We start from the raw sequence: 22,648 nt of genomic DNA, 5'->3' as shown, positions 1-22,648 counted from the left end.
GGCCTGCTCGTGAACAGCACTCGCCACAACTGTCTGCTCACGGCGACACGGGGGGGGGGGGGGGGCACCCTTTGTCCACGTGCGCTGCGTCGTGTAGACATTGACGAGTGTGTCCTCGACACGGACGGCTGCCTGGGCGACTGCGTGAACACGGACGGGAGCTTCCACTGCACGTGCCTCAAAGGATTCCGTCTGGACGTTGATAAAGTGACTTGCATCGGTACGTAAACGAAAAGCGACTATGCCGCTATATATATAAATGTTTTTTGTTATTTTTTTATTTTTTTACCACGTTAGGAAGCTGTTGCGGTGCCTCTAGCAATGTGTTATAAAGGGGCACTAAATTAACTAAAACACAAATATTAAAACACACATTTTTTTAACTTGCATAGTAAAGTATGTTTACTATGCAAGTCATTCGCTATACAGCCGGATAATACGGCAAATCGCTAAACTTAAACACCCGGTCGTTCGTAAAAGTTGAAGGCGGTATAGTACTATAGTAATAGAGCAAGTGTAGAATCACTGAACCGGAATTGATAGCTTGAAAGCATTGAGCGTGGGGCCCTTGAAAGTGCGGGGCCCGTAGCTGCATGTGCAGCTCCTGTTGCTACGAGGATCATCCGGCACTGTAGGGGAGCCACCGCACTCCCATGGTGGTTGTCTATCGTGTGTTTGCTACCGTTCTGTTCTGTGCCCTTGTAACCGCTACTGGCCTTCTGTAAAACAAAGAGCTTGCTAGCTCGAGGGATTCTTCATCGTTAAATAAATATTCCCTGATTCTGAGATGGAGCTTGCTAGCTCATGGGATTCTTCATCGTTAAATAAATATTCCCTGATTCTGAGATGGAGCTTGCTAGCTCATGGGATTCTTCATCGTTAAATAAATATTCCCTGATTCTGAGATGGAGCTTGCTAGCTCGAGGGATTCTTCATCGTTAAATAAATATTCCCTGATTCTGAGATGGAGCTTGCTAGCTCGAGGGATTCTTCATCGTTAAATAAATATTCCCTGATTCTGAGATGGAGCTTGCTAGCCCGAGGGATTCTTCATCGTTAAATAAATATTCCCTGATTCTGAGATGGAGCTTGCTAGCTCGAGGGATTCTTCATCGTTAAATAAATATTCCCTGATTCTGAGATGGAGCTTGCTAGCTCGAGGGATTCTTCATCGTTAAATAAATATTCCCTGATTCTGAGATGGAGCTTGCTAGCTCGAGGGATTCTTCATCGTTAAATAAATGTTCCCTGATTCTGAGATGGAGCTTGCTAGCTCGAGGGATTCTTCATCGTTAAATAAATATTCCCTGATTCTGAGATGGAGCTTGCTAGCTCGAGGGATTCTTCATCGTTAAATAAATATTCCCTGATTCTGAGATGGAGCTTGCTAGCTCGAGGGATTCTTCATCGTTAAATAAATATTCCCTGATTCTGAGATGGAGCTTGCTAGCCCGAGGGATTCTTCATCGTTAAATAAATATTCCCTGATTCTGAGATGGAGCTTGCTAGCTCGAGGGATTCTTCATCGTTAAATAAATATTCCCTGATTCTGAGATGGAGCTTGCTAGCCCAAGGGATTCTTCATCGTTAAATAAATATTCCCTGATTCTGAGATGGAGCTTGCTAGCCCAAGGGATTCTTCATCGTTAAATAAATGTTCCCTGATTCTGAGATGGAGCTTGCTAGCCCGAGGGATTCTTCATCGTTAAATAAATATTCCCTGATTCTGAGATGGAGCTTGCTAGCCCAAGGGATTCTTCATCGTTAAATAAATATTCCCTGATTCTGAGATGGAGCTTGCTAGCCCAAGGGATTCTTCATCGTTAAATAAATATTCCCTGATTCTGAGATGGAGCTTGCTAGCCCAAGGGATTCTTCATCGTTAAATAAATATTCCCTGATTCTGAGATGGAGCTTGCTAGCCCAAGGGATTCTTCATCGTTAAATAAATATTCCCTGATTCTGAGATGGAGCTTGCTAGCCCAAGGGATTCTTCATCGTTAAATAAATATTCCCTGATTCTGAGATGGAGCTTGCTAGCCCAAGGGATTCTTCATCGTTAAATAAATATTCCCTGATTCTGAGATGGAGCTTGCTAGCCCAAGGGATTCTTCATCGTTAAATAAATGTTCCCTGATTCTGAGATGGAGCTTGCTAGCCCAAGGGATTCTTCATCGTTAAATAAATATTCCCTGATTCTGAGATGGAGCTTGCTAGCCCAAGGGATTCTTCATCGTTAAATAAATATTCCCTGATTCTGAGATGGAGCTTGCTAGCCCAAGGGATTTTTCATCGTTAAATAAATATTCCCTGATTCTGAGATGGAGCTTGCTAGCCCAAGGGATTCTTCATCGTTAAATAAATATTCCCTGATTCTGAGATGGAGCTTGCTAGCCCAAGGGATTCTTCATCGTTAAATAAATATTCCCTGATTCTGAGATGGAGCTTGCTAGCCCAAGGGATTCTTCATCGTTAAATAAATATTCCCTGATTCTGAGATGGAGCTTGCTAGCCCAAGGGATTCTTCATCATTAAATAAATATTCCCTGATTCTGAGATGGAGCTTGCTAGCCCAAGGGATTCTTCATCGTTAAATAAATATTCCCTGATTCTGAGATGGAGCTTGCTAGCCCAAGGGATTCTTCATCGTTAAATAAATATTCCCTGATTCTGAGATGGAGCTTGCTAGCCCAAGGGATTCTTCATCGTTAAATAAATATTCCCTGATTCTGAGATGGAGCTTGCTAGCCCAAGGGATTCTTCATCGTTAAATAAATATTCCCTGATTCTGAGATGGAGCTTGCTAGCCCAAGGGATTCTTCATCGTTAAATAAATATTCCCTGATTCTGAGATGGAGCTTGCTAGCCCAAGGGATTCTTCATCGTTAAATAAATGTTCCCTGATTCTGAGATGGAGCTTGCTAGCCCAAGGGATTCTTCATCGTTAAATAAATATTCCCTGATTCTGAGATGGAGCTTGCTAGCCCATGGGATTCTTCATCGTTAAATAAATATTCCCTGATTCTGAGATGGAGCTTGCTAGCCCAAGGGATTCTTCATCGTTAAATAAATGTTCCCTGATTCTGAGATGGAGCTTGCTAGCCCATGGGATTCTTCATCGTTAAATAAATATTCCCTGATTCTGAGATGGTGCTTGCTAGCCCAAGGGATTCTTCATCGTTAAATAAATATTCCCTGATTCTGAGATGGAGCTTGCTAGCCCAAGGGATTCTTCATCGTTAAATAAATATTCCCTGATTCTGAGATGGAGCTTGCTAGCCCAAGGGATTCTTCATCGTTAAATAAATATTCCCTGATTCTGAGATGGAGCTTGCTAGCCCAAGGGATTCTTCATCGTTAAATAAATATTCCCTGATTCTGAGATGGAGCTTGCTAGCCCAAGGGATTCTTCATCGTTAAATAAATGTTCCCTGATTCTGAGATGGAGCTTGCTAGCCCAAGGGATTCTTCATCGTTAAATAAATATTCCCTGATTCTGAGATGGAGCTTGCTAGCCCAAGGGATTCTTCATCGTTAAATAAATATTCCCTGATTCTGAGATGGAGCTTGCTAGCCCAAGGGATTTTTCATCGTTAAATAAATATTCCCTGATTCTGAGATGGAGCTTGCTAGCCCAAGGGATTCTTCATCGTTAAATAAATATTCCCTGATTCTGAGATGGAGCTTGCTAGCCCAAGGGATTCTTCATCGTTAAATAAATATTCCCTGATTCTGAGATGGAGCTTGCTAGCCCAAGGGATTCTTCATCGTTAAATAAATATTCCCTGATTCTGAGATGGAGCTTGCTAGCCCAAGGGATTCTTCATCATTAAATAAATATTCCCTGATTCTGAGATGGAGCTTGCTAGCCCAAGGGATTCTTCATCGTTAAATAAATATTCCCTGATTCTGAGATGGAGCTTGCTAGCCCAAGGGATTCTTCATCGTTAAATAAATATTCCCTGATTCTGAGATGGAGCTTGCTAGCCCAAGGGATTCTTCATCGTTAAATAAATATTCCCTGATTCTGAGATGGAGCTTGCTAGCCCAAGGGATTCTTCATCGTTAAATAAATATTCCCTGATTCTGAGATGGAGCTTGCTAGCCCAAGGGATTCTTCATCGTTAAATAAATATTCCCTGATTCTGAGATGGAGCTTGCTAGCCCAAGGGATTCTTCATCGTTAAATAAATGTTCCCTGATTCTGAGATGGAGCTTGCTAGCCCAAGGGATTCTTCATCGTTAAATAAATATTCCCTGATTCTGAGATGGAGCTTGCTAGCCCATGGGATTCTTCATCGTTAAATAAATATTCCCTGATTCTGAGATGGAGCTTGCTAGCCCAAGGGATTCTTCATCGTTAAATAAATGTTCCCTGATTCTGAGATGGAGCTTGCTAGCCCATGGGATTCTTCATCGTTAAATAAATATTCCCTGATTCTGAGATGGTGCTTGCTAGCCCAAGGGATTCTTCATCGTTAAATAAATGTTCCCTGATTCTGAGATGGAGCTTGCTAGCCCATGGGATTCTTCATCGTTAAATAAATATTCCCTGATTCTGAGATGGAGCTTGCTAGCCCAAGGGATTCTTCATCGTTAAATAAATCTTCCCTGATTCTGAGATGGAGCTTGCTAGCCCATGGGATTCTTCATCGTTAAATAAATATTCCCTGATTCTGAGATGGAGCTTGCTAGCCCAAGGGATTCTTCATCGTTAAATAAATATTCCCTGATTCTGAGATGGAGCTTGCTAGCCCAAGGGATTCTTCATCGTTAAATAAATATTCCCTGATTCTGAAATGGAGCTTGCTAGCCCAAGGGATTCTTCATCGTTAAATAAATATTCCCTGATTCTGAAATGGAGATTGCTAGCCCAAGGGATTCTTCATCGTTAAATAAATATTCCCTGATTCTGAGATGGAGCTTGCTAGCCCAAGGGATTCTTCATCGTTAAATAAATATTCCCTGATTCTGAAATGGAGCTTGCTAGCCCAAGGGATTCTTCATCGTTAAATAAATATTCCCTGATTCTGAGATGGAGCTTGCTAGCCCAAGGGATTCTTCATCGTTAAATAAATATTCCCTGATTCTGAGATGGAGCTTGCTAGCCCAAGGGATTCTTCATCGTTAAATAAATATTCCCTGATTCTGAGATGGAGCTTGCTAGCCCAAGGGATTCTTCATCGTTAAATAAATATTCCCTGATTCTGAGATGGAGCTTGCTAGCCCAAGGGATTCTTCATCGTTAAATAAATATTCCCTGATTCTGAGATGGAGCTTGCTAGCCCATGGGATTCTTCATCGTTAAATAAATATTCCCTGATTCTGAGATTGAGCTTGCTAGCCCATGGGATTCTTCATCGTTAAATAAATATTCCCTGATTCTGAGATGGAGCTTGCTAGCCCAAGGGATTCTTCATCATTAAATAAATATTCCCTGATTCTGAGATGGAGCTTGCTAGCCCATGGGATTCTTCATCGTTAAATAAATATTCCCTGATTCTGAGATGGAGCTTGCTAGCCCAAGGGATTCTTCATCGTTAAATAAATGTTCCCTGATTTTGAGATGGAGCTTGCTAGCTCAAGGGATTCTTCAGCGTTAAATAAATATTTCCTGATTCTGAGATAAAATCTCGGCTACACAGGGGATCTTTGTCTGTAATTTTGGGAGGAGCGGTGATGAAGGAGCGGTTAGCGCACTGCTGCACTACGAACCTGGTGAACCCGAGTTCGATTACCGCATACGGCTACCAACACCGGTGACGATTATCTGAAGCAGGTCCTGGGCCTCCCCTAGGTCGACTCAGCCTCAAATGAGTACCTGGTGCAGTGTGTAGTGAATATCGCCACTGGGGGAGAGACAAAGGCGGCTGGGCGTGGCGCCGGCCACCCACCCCCTCGTGTGCCGTGCCGGCCTGCATCGGTGCTGCTCATGAGCAGTGCTTGCCCCGACAGCCTCTTGAAGGCTACATAAATGTGTAGTGAGACACTCAGAGACACTTGGAGTAGGAGGCCCTCTATTTATCACAACCGTCACGGGGTACAGGGGGTAGCTACACTCTCAGTCGGGTCGGCTAACGGACTGCCTGACTGACGATGCCGAGGAGGTGAGGACGTCGACGAAGACTCCAGCAGCCCGACGGGATCCCACTCACAGCGACAGCCCCGAGCCTTCACTCGGGGGTCCCCTTTTATCCTCCCGGCGTGGTCTCGCTCCGCCCCCGGCCACGCTCCCCTTCTAGAACCTACGTGCCCCCCCCTTATCACCTTTGCCCTACGTCCCTCTCTCTGGCTTATCACGTGACCTGCTGACGGACAGGGCTGCTGCAAACGCAGATACCCTTCTCTGCCAGCAGCCGGCGCTGCGTTCCACGGTGACCCATTCCATGTCACTGCACACGTGCGACGGGGGAGACGTCGACGATTGCCGTCGTGTGTGCGTTCTCACAGATGTGTTGGAGTGCGCCAGCAGCCCCTGTGCGCACACGTGCGCCGAGCTGCTCGGAGGATTCCAGTGCAGCTGCATGGCCGGCTGGGAGTTGGCGACGGACAGCTCGTCCTGTATCGGTACGCAGAGGGCGAACGTCGCGGCTCGGGTTGCAGCCAGAAGGGCCTGGGTTTGATTGCTGACTCGGGAGCCCTTTTCGGTGTGACGTCTTGTACGATCTCTCTCCCCCTGTTCTGCAGAGTGAGTGAGTGGAGTTTGTATGATCTCCTCCTGTTCTGCAGAGTGAGTGAGTGGAGTTTGTATGATCTCTCCCTGTTCTACAGAGTGAGTGAGTGGAGTTTGTACGTTCTCCCTTCCCCTGTTTTACAGAGTGAGTGGAGTTTGTGTGATCTCCTCCTGTTCTACAGAGTGAGTGAGTGGAGTTTGTGTGATCTTCCCCTGTTCTACGGAGTGAGTGAGTGGAGTTTGTGTGATCTCCCCCTGTTCTACGGAGTGAGTGAGTGGAGTTTGTGTGATCTCCCCCTGTTCTACAGACTGAGTGAGTGGAGTTTGTGTGATCTCCCTCTGTTCTACAGAGTGAATGAGTGGAGTTTGTGTGATCTCCCTCTGTTCTACAGAGTGAATGAGTGGAGTTTGTGTGATCTCCCCCTGTTCTACGGAGTGAGTGAGTGAGTGGAGTTTGTGTGATCTCCCCCTGTTCTACAGACTGAGTGAGTGGAGTTTGTGTGATCTCCCCCTGTTCTACGGAGTGAGTGAGTGGAGTTTGTGTGATCTCCCCCTGTTCTACGGAGTGAGTGAGTGAGTGGAGTTTGTGTGATCTCTCCCTGTTCTACAGAGTGAGTGAGTGAGTGGAGTTTGTGTGATCTCCCCCTGTTCTACGGAGTGAGTGAGTGAGTGGAGTTTGTGTGATCTCCCCCTGTTCTACGGAGTGAGTGAGTGAGTGGAGTTTGTGTGATCTCTCCCTGTTCTACAGAGTGAGTGAGTGGAGTTTGTGTGATCTCCCCCTGTTCTACAGACTGAGTGAGTGGAGTTTGTGTGATCTCTCCCTGTTCTACACAGTGAGTGAGTGAAGTTTGTGTGATCTCCCCCTGTTCTACGGAGTGAGTGAGTGGAGTTTGTGTGATCTCCCCCTGTTCTACGGAGTGAGTGAGTGGAGTTTGTGTGATCTTCCCCTGTTCTACGGAGTGAGTGAGTGGAGTTTGTGTGATCTCCCCCTGTTCTACGGAGTGAGTGAGTGAGTGGAGTTTGTGTGATCTCCCCCTGTTCTACAGACTGAGTGAGTGGAGTTTGTGTGATCTCCCTCTGTTCTACAGAGTGAATGAGTGGAGTTTGTGTGATCTCCCTCTGTTCTACAGAGTGAATGAGTGGAGTTTGTGTGATCTCCCCCTGTTCTACGGAGTGAGTGAGTGAGTGGAGTTTGTGTGATCTCCCCCTGTTCTACAGACTGAGTGAGTGGAGTTTGTGTGATCTCCCCCTGTTCTACGGAGTGAGTGAGTGGAGTTTGTGTGATCTCCCCCTGTTCTACGGAGTGAGTGAGTGAGTGGAGTTTGTGTGATCTCTCCCTGTTCTACAGAGTGAGTGAGTGAGTGGAGTTTGTGTGATCTCCCCCTGTTCTACGGAGTGAGTGAGTGAGTGGAGTTTGTGTGATCTCCCCCTGTTCTACGGAGTGAGTGAGTGAGTGGAGTTTGTGTGATCTCTCCCTGTTCTACAGAGTGAGTGAGTGGAGTTTGTGTGATCTCCCCCTGTTCTACAGACTGAGTGAGTGGAGTTTGTGTGATCTCTCCCTGTTCTACACAGTGAGTGAGTGAAGTTTGTGTGATCTCCCCCTGTTTTACACAGTGAGTGAGTGGAGTGTGTATAATCTCCCCTGTTCTACAGAGTGAGAGTGAGTGAGTGGAGTTTGTATGATCTTCCCCTGTTCTGCAGAGTGAGTGACTAGAGTTTGTATGTTCTCTGACTGTTCTACAGAGTGAGTGAGTAGAGTTTGTATGATCTTCCCCTGTTCTACAGAGTGAGTGAGTGGAGTTTGTATGATCTCCCCCTGTTCTACAGAGTGAGTGAGTGGAGTTTGTGTCATCTCCCCCTGTTCTACAGAGTGAGTGAGTGAGTGAAGTTTGTGTGATCTCCCCCTGTCCTACAGAGTGAGTGAGTGGAGTTTGTATGATCTCCCCATGTTCTACACAGTGAGTGGAGTTTGTATGATCTCCCCCTGGTCTGCAGAGTGAGTGAGTGGAGTTTGTATGTTCTCTGCCTGTTCTAGAGAGTGAGTGAGTGAATGGAGTTTGTATGATCTCCCCCTGGTCTGCAGAGTGAGTGAGTGGAGTTTGTGTGATCCATCCCTGTTCTACGGAGTGAGTGAGTGGAGTTTGTATGATCTCCCCCTGTTCTACACAGTGAGTGAATGGAGTTTGTATGATCTCCCCCTGGTCTGCAGAGTGAGTGAGTGGAGTTTGTATGATCTCCCCCTGTTCTACAGAGCGAGTGAGTGGTGTTTGTATAAGTTCCCTCTGTTCTACAGAGTGAGAGCGAGTGAGTGGAGTTTGTATAATTATCTGCCCGAACAATCTGTTAAGGCTACACGGTGGATCTCTTTCTTCGTGTGTGGTCTTTGCAGATGTGGACGAATGCAAGCTGAACAGCGACAAATGCAACCAGACTTGCGTCAACACGGATGGGTCGTACATCTGCGAGTGTCAACCTGGCTTCTCTCTCAACGCTGATCTCCTCATGTGTGACAGTGAGACACGCACACAGACACATGTCCCCCCGTGAAGCCCAACAGACTCAACACTTCCCCTAGACCCAACACTGCTACCCATAGACTCAACACTGCTACCCATAGACTCAACACTGCTACCCATAGACTCAACACTGCACCATAGACTTAACACTGCAACCCATAGACTCAACACTGCCCATAGACTTAACACTGCTACCCATAGACTCAACACTGCACCATAGACTTAACACTGCTACCCATAGACTCAACACTGCTACCCATAGACTCAACACTACCCATAGACTCAACACTACCCATAGACTCAACACTACCCATAGACTCAACACTGCTACCCATAGACTCAACACTACCCATAGACTCAACACTGCCCATAAACTCAATACTTCCCCTAGACCCAACACTGCTACCCATAGACTCAACACTGCTACCCATTGACTCAACACTGCTACCCATAGACTCAACACTGCACCATAGACTTAACACTGCAACCCATAGACTCAACACTGCCCATAGACTTAACACTGCTACCCATAGACTCAACACTGCACCATAGACTTAACACTGCTACCCATAGACTCAACACTGCTACCCATAGACTCAACACTACCCATAGACTCAACACTACCCATAGACTCAACACTACCCATAGACTCAACACTGCTACCCATAGACTCAACACTACCCATAGACTCAACACTACCCATAAACTCAATACTTCCCCTAGACCCAACACTGCTACCCATAGACTCAACACTGCTACCCATTGACTCAACACTGCCCATAGACTCAGCACTGCTACCCATAGACTCAACACTTCCCATAGACTCAACACTGCTACCTATATCCTCAACACTGCCCCATAGACTCAACACTGCCCCATAGACTCAACACTTCCCATAGACTCAACACTGCTACCCATAGACTCAACACTGCCCCATAGACTCAACACTTCCCATAGACTCAACACTACCCATAGACTCAACACTTCCCATAGACTCAACACTGCTACCTATATCCTCAACACTGCCCATAGACTCAACACTGCCCATAGACTCAACACTACCCATAGACTCAACACTGCCCATAGACTCAACACTGCCTATAGACTCAACACTACCCATAGACTCAACACTGCCCATAGACTCAACACTACCCATAGACTCAACACTGCCCATAGACTCAACACTGCCCATAGACTCAACACTGCCCATAGACTCAACACTACCCATAGACTCAACACTGCCCATAGACTCAACACTGCCCATAGACTCAACACTACCCATAGACTCAACACTGCCCATAGACTCAACACTGCCCATAGACTCAACACTACCCATAGACTCAACACTGCCCATAGACTCAACACTGCCCATAGACTCAACACTACCCATAGACTCAACACTGCCCATAGACTCAACACTGCCCATAGACTCAACACTGCCCATAGACTCAACACTGCCCATAGACTCAACACTACCCATAGACTCAACACTGCCCATAGACTCAACACTGCCCATAGACTCAACACTACCCATAGACTCAACACTGCCTATAGACTCAACACTGCCTATAGACTCAACACTGCCCATAGACTTAACACTGCCCATAGACTCAACACTGCCCATAGACTCAACCCTACCCATAGACTCAACACTACCCATAGACTTAACACTGCCCATATACTCAACACTGCCTATGGACTCAACACTCCCTGTAGATTCAGCGTATACTCATAGCCTCAACCCTGGCCCTGCACATGAAGCAGCCCGCCTTCTTAACTGCATTCCGTTCCTCTCTCGAAGTCTCATCTCTTCTCCATCCCCCATTCCCTCTTCCCTTGCCCCTCCACTACTTGCCATCACCTCCACTACCCAGTCTACCCTTCCCTAGCCCCCAGGGTAGCCTTCCATCAAGCCCACCACAATACTAACAAGGCCACCACGATACTATCCAGCCCACCACAATACTATCCAGCCCACCACAATACTAACAAGCCCACCACAATACTAACAAGGCCACCACGATACTATCCAGCCCACCACATTACTATCCAGGCCACCACAGCGCTGACGCACGTTTATGCCCATTTCGTTTGACAGACATCAACGAGTGCAATGGTGGAACAGGCCCCTGCCAACAGATCTGCACGGACTCGTACGGGTCGTATGCCTGCTCGTGCAACCCTGGCTTCTTGCTGTCGACAGACAAGCACTCGTGCGTGGGTGAGTCGGGCTCGTACACAGATACAGGCAAAGGTGTCCCTCCCGTGTAGCCTCTGACAGACTGTCGGGGCAAGTGCAGTTTGTGTGTAGAAGCTATGAAGGATGGAGGCAGGCATGGCACACGAGGGGGGTGGGTGAGTCGTACACGTACAAAGATAAAGGTCCCCCTTATGGCCTCTAACTGACTATCGGGGCAAGCACTGTCTGTCAGCAAGTAGCAGCACCTTTGAAGGCCAGCACGGCACAGTGATTCCTCCACTTATGGACATTCGACTTGTGAACTTTCAGAGATACGAACAAAGCTGGTCCGTTATGTCCAGTTGCCTTTTCGGACCGAGAGTCGTAAGTTCAACTGCCGCGCATTAGATGGAGGTGGTGGCATTTACATCTGCAGAACGTGAATAACCAGTGGCATCTACATCTACAGAAGATGAACCGGTGGCATTTACACCTACAGGAGATTATTCAAATTTTAAAGCTATTCCGATGTACACGCCGTACAACACGTTTGGAATCACCAGGAGCAAAGTTGGACTTACGAAGAGACTTCTAGAACCTAACTCGTTCACAACTAGAGAGGTCCCTGTAAGACAGGGGTGGGGAACGTCCGGCCCGCGGGCCGTATGAGGCCCGCGAAATCATTTTGGTGTGGCCCTGCCAAGGCAACCGCAGGCGGGATTCGAAATTCAATGAATCTAGGAGCAAACCTGGAAAAGCAGTTGCGAGTAGCACCATCATCAATACCAGCTAACATCACACACACCTCGCCAGAGAGAAGCAGTTCCAGCCATCCAATTAGGGATGAGTTAATTAAATGTTTGACCAAATCTAACGGGCTAATTTTGAAGTTGATAATTTTGTATGACCCGCGAATGATGTTGTATATATCCAAACGGCCCTTGGCATAAAAAAGGTTCCCCACGCCTCCTGTAAGTAAAACCAAACAAAAACCCGTTGTCGCCTCACCGCCAACCCCCTCCGCTAGACGTGAACGAGTGCGACTCAGCCAACGGCGGATGCGCTCAGATCTGCGACAACACGGACGGGAGTTACGTGTGCGCCTGCATGCCGGGCTACACGCTCAACGCCGACGGTCACGTGTGCGACGGTGAGTTGGGAACGCGCCGGAGTGTCGGGTGGCATGTCGAAATGCCGCGAGCCTGGCGGGCAGCGGCGACGAACTGAAACTTCGACTGGAAACTATTTTTTGGTCTTTTTTTAGAGGCAGGGCCCCCCATTGCTGAGCTGCCGTGCACCTTAAGTAGGGGACACTTTTGTCAACGCGACGCTTTTTTACTGATTGGCCGTGTCGGGTGGTGGAGGGTTACGACACATTTATAAATAACGCGATCTGAACCCAAAAACGTTGATTATGAATAATATTGGTCGCGAAAGCCTGCTACGTGTTAAGATAAAATGAAAACTAAATAAATGTATTTTTCATTTTATACCCACGTGACTGTACCGAAAGAACCAAAGAGTATGGGTCCCTGCAGTCACGAACACTTCAAATCTAGAATGTTGTGCAGCTCTTTCTTCAGAAGTGACTTCTGGTTATCACAAGTGATAGGTGCTCAACGAAGTGGCTCATCATCATCGTTATCATCGCGTGGAAATTCATAGCGGAAGCCAGATGCTCTAAGAACTAACCAACTTATTTTACGATAAGTGGTTTTTTACCCTTCTATCTGGCAACAAAACGGACACCTTTTTTTACAAGGAGTCATGTTTACATAGACCACAATACCTGCGGTCATAATGCAAACAAAAAACACAACTCTGATAATGCGCATTGTCCTTGAAGTTGATTGGTCCACACCCGAGACAGCTTTCCTTAGAGCCTAGTCTCACTTCAAGGACAATGCACATTATCAGAGTTGTGTTTTTTGTTTGCATTATGACCGCAGGTATTGTGGTCTATGTAAACATGACTCCTTGTAAAAAAGGTGTCAGTTTTGTTGCCAGATAAAAGGGTAAAAAAACAAATATCATATTTTTTACTGGCGAATGAGGTTCCAATGCTGTAAAAAAACTTATTTTACTTCACCAGCAAAGTCCATTGAGCCATGTAGCTCTTTAGCAGAAGCGGCCTAGCTATGATAGCCCAACGAATCAGACTGCGTTGTTTGCAGCGGTTTCTAACGCGAACAACTTGAAAACTTTACCTTCATTGGGCAATGCACGTTGAAGGAAATCGTTACGTTTATGCTTTTTTTTTTAAACACGACAAAACGATTGAGAGAAGAGTATTTTTTTTATTAGAATTTTTTATTTCTGGTCTCCAGCTGCTGGGTGGGGCGGTGCCCCAACGCCCCCTAGAGGACGAACCGCGCCCGGGCACTGCGCTCTGGAGATGAGAGAGAGAGAGAGAAAGCGTTTTGCTCGTTAGTTCATGGATTAATTTATAATTGTTACGCCAGTGGGAAAATTATAGCAATAAAGCCACGCCTTCATTAGATACGTGAGGCTGCATACACCCACTCATACACTCGCTCACTCATCCACCCACCCACCCACCCACTCACCCACTAACCCACACACTCACCCACTGATTCACCCAACCACTCACTCAGTCACACACTCACTCACCCACCCACTCACCCACACACTCACCCACCGATTCACCCAACCACTCACCCAACCACTTACTCACTCACACACCCACTCACGCACCCACACACTCACCCACACACTCACCCTCCGATTCACCCAACCACTCATTCAGTCACACACTCACCCACCCACACACTCACCCACTGACCCACTCATACACCCACCCACCGACTCACCCACACACTCACTCAGTAACCCACTCACACACTCACTCATTCATCCACCCACGCTCAGCCACTCACCCACACACTCACCCACCGATTCACCCAACCACTCACCCAACCATTCACTGAGTCACCAACTCACCCACCCACTCACACACTCACCCACTCACCCTCACACTCAGTCATCCACTCACCCACTCACCCACACACTCAGTCATCCACTCACCCACTCACCCACACACTCAGTCATCCACTCACCCACGCTCAACCACACACCCAACCACTTACTCACCCACCCACCCACTAAAGTATAGAATTGTCGAATAAGTGTATTCATGTGATGATGATGGTGGTGGCACTGAGTGGCAGATTTGTGGCTAGACACGTGTGTTAACAGAAACACAATTGACTTGTGACTCACACTGCTCACACACACTGCTCACGCACACACCACAACACACACACCACAACACCACAACACACCACAATACACACACCACAACATACACGACACACACACACCACAACAACACAACACACACCACAACACACACACCACAACACCACAACACACACATACCACAATACACACAACGCACACAACAACACGACACACACACCACATCAACACCACAATAACACGACACACCACAACACCACAACACACACACACCACAACACACACACCACAACACGACACACCCACACACAACACACACACACCACAACACACCCACACACAACACACACACACCACAACACCACAACACACACACACACCACAACAACAACACCACAACAACACGACACCCCGCCCTCTCGCCCACCGCTAGACGTGGACGAGTGTTTGCTGAACAACGGCGGCTGCCAGGATGTCTGCACCAACAACGTGGGCTCCTTCGCCTGCTCCTGTCCCGCCGGCTTCAAGCTGCAGGCTGATGGCAAGAGCTGCTCAGGTGAGCAGCAGGGGCAGCGTGCTGCGCCACGGGTGGGCGGGCGGGCGAGCGAGTGGGGGAGCGTGTTGGGTGAGCGGGTGGGTGAGCGGGTGGGTGAGCGTGCGGGTGAGCGTGCGGGTGAGCGGGTGGGTGAGCGTGCGGGTGAGCGTGCGGGTGAGCCGGCGGGTGAGCCGGCGGGTGAGTGTGCGGGTGAGCGGGTGGGTGAGCGTGCGGGTGGGCGAGCGGGTGGGCGAGCGGGTGGGTGATCGTGTGTGTCTGTGCGTGTGTGTCTGCGTGTGTGTGTGCGTGTGTCTGTGCGCGTGTCTGTGCGCGTGTGTCTGCGTGTGTCTGTGCGTGTGTCTGTGCGCGTGTGTCTGTGCGCGTGTGTCTGCGTGTGTCTGCGTGTGTCTGTGCGCGTGTGTCTGTGCGCGTGTGTCTGCGTGTGTCTGTGCGTGTGTCTGTGCGCGTGTGTCTGTGTGCGTGTGTCTGTGTGTGTGTCTGTGCGCGTATGTCTGTGTGTGTCTGCGTGTGTCTGCGTGTGTGTGTGTGCGTGTCTGCGTGTGTCTGTGTGTGTCTGTGCGCGTGTGTCTGTGTGTGTCTGTGCGCGTGTGTCTGTGTGCGTGTGTCTGTGTGCGTGTGTCTGCGTGTGTCTGTGCGCGTGTGTCTGTGTGCGTGTGTCTGTGCGCGTGTGTCTGTGTGTGTCTGTGCGCGTGTGTCTGTGTGCGTGTGTCTGCGTGTGTCTGTGTGTGTCTGTGTGTGTGTGTCTGTGCGCGTGTGTCTGCGTGTGTGTCTGCGTGTGTCTGTGCGCGTGTCTGTGCGCGTGTGTCTGTGCGCGTGTGTCTGTGTGCGTGTGTCTGCGTGTGTCTGTGTGCGTGTGTCTGCGTGTATCTGTGCGTGTGTGTCTGCGTGTGTCTGTGCGTGTGTCTGTGTGCGTGTGTCTGCGTGTGTCTGTGTGTGCGCGTCTGTGGTATCCGCAGACATCGACGAATGTGCCGACCCAGCGCTCAGCGGCTGCAGCGACTTCTGCATCAACACGAACGGCTTCTTCAAGTGCGGCTGCCACCCTGGATATCAGCTGTTCAACCAGACCGCGTGCCAAGGTAGCGCCCTCGCCTCTCGTCGTCGTGTGTTTGTTGAACTTCTTTCGCACCGTACGTAGCCAGCCCCGCTCACCGGTGGTGCGGCGGAAGCACAACAACAAACTAAACACAGCAAGCAGGCGAATAACGAAGCATTGTCCGCGATATATTCAACAAAAACATTTCCCCGGGTAAGGCCCACTGAGCCGTACAGCTCTCTTTCATTGCCGGCCTTCCTAGGTGCTGCTGGCCAACAGCACTCGCCCCAGCAGCCTGTTGAGGCTGTCCGGGTGATCTTTGTCTCTGTGTGAGTCAGCGAGCGTGAGAGTTCGTATGTGCACGTGTGGCACCTCCCTTGCAAGCATCGAACACATTGTCCTGCGGAGGGAGCTGGTAGGAACGTTGGGTTGCTCGGTCAATGGCCTGCAGGGTCAACGGCGGGGTGGTGTATTCCGCAAATATGCCCGACTGTGAGGGCGGGCACAAGCCGGCGTGAGAAGGTTAAACGTTGAGTTTTATAAGGGCACCACGGGGTGATCAGCCCCTCCCCACCCAGCCCCACCCCTCCCCTCCCACCCCCCACCCAGCCCCACCCTCCCCACCCAGCCCCACTCTCCCCACCCAGCCCCTCCCCACCCTCCCCTCCCCACCCAGCCCCTCCCTCCCCACCCAGCCCCTCCCTGCACGACTGACGGACACAATAATCCCCTGTGGGCTGGTGTAACCAGGAGGGTCCTACCAGTAAAATCTCCCTTTCTGGCAATCAAGCAGGCGGTGTTGAGATGTTCAGACACCAAACTGAAACCCTTTCGCAAGGAATCGAGTGCTGCACGAACCGCACTCGTGTGGTGAAGCACGCACACACGCACACACGCACTGAACAACACGCTCTGCTCGTGTATGACGATGCGTTGTCTTTGTGCCGTGTTCGCCTGTTGGCGTCCTCTGGTCTAACGCTGCTCGAGACGAGGCTCTGAAGAGGGTGTCTCTGGGGTGGACCGATCCGTTTCAAAGACAATGCCCCACACACGAGGCAGAGCGTGTTGTTGTATTTGTGTGTGTGTGTGCCACCAGAAGCAGTACACGGTTCCTTGCTGAAGGGTTTCAGTTTGGCGTTTTAACATCTCAACACAGCCTGGTTCATTGCCAGAAAGGCTAAAACCTATTCTCAGGCGCTACATCCACCGACAGCACTTGCCCCCAGCAGTCTGCTGAGGCTACACGGGGGACCTTTACCTTTGCCTTTGCCCCCACGCAGACATCGACGAGTGCGCCACCAGCAACGGGAAGTGCCAGCAGCTGTGCGTCAACAGCGCCGGCTCCTTCACCTGCCAGTGCCACGTGGGCTACGTGCTGCTGGATAACGAGAGCGCCTGCATGAGTGAGTCACGTGGGGGGGTGGGGGTGGTGGGGGGGGTGGTGGTGGTGGGGGTGGTGGGGGTGGTGGTGGTGGGGGTGGTGGTGGTGGGGGTGGTGGTGGTGGGGGTGGTGGTGAGGGTGGAGGTAGTGGTGGTGGAGGAGGTGATGGGGGTGGTGGTGGTGGGGGTGGTGGTGGTGGGGTTGGTGGTGGTGGGGGTGGGGGTGGTGGGGGTGGTGGTGGTGGGGGTGGGGGTGGTGGGGGTGGTGGTGGTGGGGGTGGTGGTGAGGGTGGAGGTAGTGGTGGTGGAGGAGGTGATGGGGGTGGTGGTGGTGGGGGTGGTGGTGGTGGGGTTGGTGGTGGTGGTAGGGGTGGTGGGGGCGGTGGGGATGGTGGGGGGAGTTACGACTCGTCTTGTCCACTGCTGGATGGATGGCCGGAGGTGACCCCCCCTCTCTCTCTCCGTGTGACTGCTGCTACTACTGCTGCTACTGCTGCTGCTACTGCTGATAACGCTGCTGCTGCTGCTACTGCTGTTGCTGCTACTGCTGCTGCTACTGCTGCTCCTCCAGCTACTGCTGTTACTCCTGCCGTTCAGGATCAATCCGATTCAATATTTAATACTGGCAGCAAACCCGACAACCTACAAAGCTCTTTGCTCCCTCTCCCTTCTCTCTCACAGAGTGTGGAGGCAGCATGTCCCTGCTGTCGGACTCCATCGCGTCTCCGGGCTACCCCTACATCGGCTTCGCGGTGTCCGAGACGTGCACGTGGAACATCACGCTGCCCCTGTTCTACCGCGTCAACATGACCTGCGGACAAGTGATGTGAGTTCTACACGCACGGGCGTGTGTGCGTCTCGTCCGTCTGTCCGTGCGTGTGTCCATCAATCCGTGCATCCATCCGTCTGTCCATCTGTCTGTCCATCCTCCATCCACCTGTCTGACTGTCCATCCGACTGTCCATCCGTCTGTCCACCTGTCTGACTGTCCATCCGACTGTACATCTGTCTGTCCATCTGTCTGTCCATCCATCTGTCCATCTGTCTGACTGTCCATATGTCTGTCCATCTGTCTGTCCATCTGTCTGTCCATCCGACTGTCCATCCGTCTGTCCATCTGTCTGACTGTCCATCCGACTGTCCTTCTGTCTGTCCATCCATCTGTCTGACTGTCCATCTGTCTGTCCATCTGTCTGTCCATCCGACTGTCCATCAGTTTGTCCATCTGTCTGACTGTCCATCCGACTGTCCATCTGTCTGACTGTCCATCTGTCTGTCCATCTGTCTGTCCATCCGACTGTCCATCCATCTGTCCATCTGTCTGACTGTCCATCCGACTGTCCATCCGTCTGTCCATCTGTCTGTCCATCCGTCTGTCCATCTGTCTGACTGTCCATCCGACTGTCCCGCCCCGTCCCCACGCCCGCAGGTTTGGTGACGCGGGGGTGTGCACCTACGCCAACATGAGCCTCGCGCTCTCCGCCACGTCCTCCAAGAAGGTCTGCAAGGCGCTCACCGCCCCGGTGCTCAGCTCCGCCAACGTCCTCCTGCTCGACTACTACAACTCGGGCACCGGGCTCGACACGGGCTTCCAGTGCAGCTACACCTCCTGTACGCGGACACCACCACCACCACCACCACCGCTCACCACCGCTCACCACCGCTCACCACCACCACCACCACCACCACCACCGCTCACCACTACCACTCACCACCACCACCACCGCTCACTACCGCTCACCACCACCACCACCGCTCACCACCACCACCACCACCGCTCACCACCACCACCACCACCGCTCACCACCACCACCACCGCCGCTCACCACCACCACCACCGCTCACCACTACCACTCACCACCACCACCACCGCTCACCACCACCGCTCACCACCACCACCACCACCACCACCACCACCACCACCACCGCTCACCACCGCTCACCACCACCACCACCACCACCACCACCGCTCACCACCACCACCACCACCGCTCACCACCACCACCACCACCGCTCACCACCACCACCACCGCCGCTCACCACCACCACCACCGCTCACCACTACCACTCACCACCACCACCACCGCTCACCACCACCGCTCACCACCACCACCACCACCACCACCACCACCACCACCACCGCTCACCACCACCACCACCGCCGCTCACCACCACCACCACCGCTCACCACCACCACCACCACCACCACCACCACCACCACCACCACCACCACCACCACCACCGCTCACCACCACCACCACCGCCGCTCACCACCACCACCACCGCTCACCACCACCACCACCACCACCACCACCACCACCACCACCACCACCACCACCACCACCACCACCACCACCACCGCTCACCACCACCACCACCGCTCACCACCATCACCACCACCACCACCACCACCACCACCACCACCACCACCACCACCACCACCGCTCACCACCACCACCACCGCTCACCACCACCACCACCACCACCACCACCACCACCACCACCACCACCACCACCACCACCACCACCGCTCACCACCACCACCACCGCTCACCACCACCACCACCACCACCACCACCACCACCACCACCACCACCACCACCACCACCACCACCACCACCACCACCACCGCTCACCACCACCACCACCACCACCACCACCACCACCACCACCACCACCACCACCACCGCTCACCACCACCACCACCGCTCACCACCACCACCACCACCACCACCACCACCACCACCACCACCACCACCACCACCACCACCGCTCACCACCACCACCACCACCACCACCACCACCACCACCACCACCACCACCACCACCACCGCTCACCACCACCACCACCACCACCACCACCACCGCCACCACCACCACCACCACCACCACCACCACCACCACCATCACCACCCACCACCACCACCACCACCACCACCACCACCATCACCACCACCACCACCACCACCACCACCACCACCACCATCACCACCCACCACCACCACCACCACCACCACCACCACCACCACCACCACCATCACCACCACCACCACCACCACCACCACCACCACCACCACCACCATCACCACCCACCACCACCACCACCACCACCACCACCACCACCACCACCACCACCACCACCACCATCACCACCACCACCACCACCACCACCACCACCACCACCATCACCACCCACCACCACCACCACCACCACCACCATCACCACCCACCACCACCATCACCACTCACCACCACCACCACCGCTCTCCACCACTCACCACCGCTCACCACCACCACTCACCACCACCACTCACCACCACCGCTCTCCACCGCTCACCACCGCTCACCACCACCACTCACCACCACCGCTCTCCACCGCTCTCCACCACTCACCACCACCACTCACCACCACCACCGCTCACCACCACCACTCACCACCACCGCTCTCCACCGCTCACCACCGCTCACCACCACCACTCACCACCACCGCTCTCCACCGCTCTCCACCACTCACCACCACCACTCACCACCACCACCGCTCACCACCACCACTCACCACCACCGCTCACCACCGCTCACCACCGCTCACCACCACCACTCACCACCACCGCTCACCACCGCTCTCCACCACCACCACCGCTCACCACCGCTCACCACCACCACTCACCACCACCGCTCACCACCGCTCACCACCGCTCACCACCACCACCGCTCACCACCACTCACCACCACCACCGCTCACCACCGCTCACCACCGCTCACCACCACCACCGCTCACCACCACCCCTCACCACCACCACCGCTCACCACCGCTCACCACCACCACCGCTCACCACCGCTCACCACCGCTCACCACCACCACCGCTCACCACCACCCCTCACCACCACCACCGCTCACCACCGCTCTCCACCACCACCACCGCTCTCCACCACCACTCACCACCACCACCGCTCTCCACCACCACCACCGCTCACCACCACCCCTCACCACCACCACCGCTCACCACCGCTCTCCACCACCACCACCGCTCTCCACCACCACTCACCACCACCGCTCACCACCGCTCACCACCACCACTCACCACCACCACCGCTCACCACCACCACCGCTCACCACCACCGCTCTCCACCACCACCACCGCTCTCCACCACCACTCACCACCACCGCTCACCACCGCTCACCACCACCACTCACCACCACCACCGCTCACCACCACCGCTCTCCACCACCACCACCGCTCACCACCACCACCACTCAACACCGCTCACCACCACCACTCACCACCACCGCTCACCACCGCTCTCCACCACCACCGCTCTCCACCACCACCGCTCACCACCACCACCACTTCCAACCACCACCACCACTCACCACCACCGCTCACCACCGCCCACCACCACCACCGTTCCCCACCACCAGCAATGGCCGTGCCGTGACCACGTGTCTCTCTCCCGTCCGCAGTCTACCGCAGGAGGCTGTCGCTCACCGCCGCCACGGGCAGCTTCATGGCTCCCAACGAGACCGCGACCACGTTCGCGAGTAACGCCAACCTCACCGTCACCATCACGCGCGCCGGCAAGTTCATCTGCACCAAGTTCACCTCCTTCAGGTGAGTCCACCGGTTCTAATTTGTTTATAAATCTCACCCTCTCTCGTCTGTCTCTCTCTCTCTCTCGTGTCTCTCTGTCTGTTTCTATGTCTCTGTCTGTCTCCCGTCTCTCTCTTGTTTCTCAATTGTGAGCTCCTTTCACCTACGTGGAGCAGTGGGGTGGTGGTGTGGTGGGGTGGTCCTCATCTGCACACTAAACAAGCGACTACTTTATTTTGTATCCTACCAGTTAAGGCATCATCACCACGTCGACATTTACAGCACCCAAACCATCTGAACGCGCGGTGACGTTTGATTCTAAATGTGGAGGGGACAAAAACCGGAGGACCCAGAGACAAATCCACGCTGCCACGGGGAGAGAGAGAGAGACAGGCAAACTCCAAATATACAGCAGCAGGCATCGTCAGGGTCTGGATCGAACCCACGACCTCCTGCACACCAGACGAGGTAGTTAACATCTCCTAGCCACCGTGATGATG

The 22,648-nt window shown here is 52.2% G+C and overlaps 1 protein-coding gene across 1 annotated transcript in view; it reads left to right on the top strand.

Moving 5' to 3' along the window:
* LOC144951968 (uncharacterized) overlaps positions 1–22,648 on the top strand; it is a 51,249-nt gene that overhangs the window by 25,025 nt on the left and 3,576 nt on the right. Inside the window, exons 17-27 of the mRNA XM_078882340.1 lie at positions 98–220; positions 6,451–6,567; positions 9,063–9,185; positions 11,288–11,410; positions 12,396–12,518; positions 15,021–15,143; positions 16,100–16,222; positions 17,460–17,582; positions 18,241–18,385; positions 18,989–19,170; positions 22,022–22,169. Of these exons, the coding sequence (XP_078738466.1) occupies positions 98–220; positions 6,451–6,567; positions 9,063–9,185; positions 11,288–11,410; positions 12,396–12,518; positions 15,021–15,143; positions 16,100–16,222; positions 17,460–17,582; positions 18,241–18,385; positions 18,989–19,170; positions 22,022–22,169 (1,453 nt within the window). The remainder of the gene's footprint in view (positions 1–97; positions 221–6,450; positions 6,568–9,062; positions 9,186–11,287; positions 11,411–12,395; positions 12,519–15,020; positions 15,144–16,099; positions 16,223–17,459; positions 17,583–18,240; positions 18,386–18,988; positions 19,171–22,021; positions 22,170–22,648) is intronic.

The sequence above is a fragment of the Lampetra fluviatilis genome, chromosome 64, assembly GCF_964198595.1.
Source record: "Lampetra fluviatilis chromosome 64, kcLamFluv1.1, whole genome shotgun sequence".
Taxonomy (NCBI): Eukaryota; Metazoa; Chordata; class Hyperoartia; order Petromyzontiformes; family Petromyzontidae; genus Lampetra; species Lampetra fluviatilis.
The sequence above is the reverse complement of the archived record's forward strand: the minus strand, read 5'-3'. Positions and strand labels throughout refer to the sequence as shown.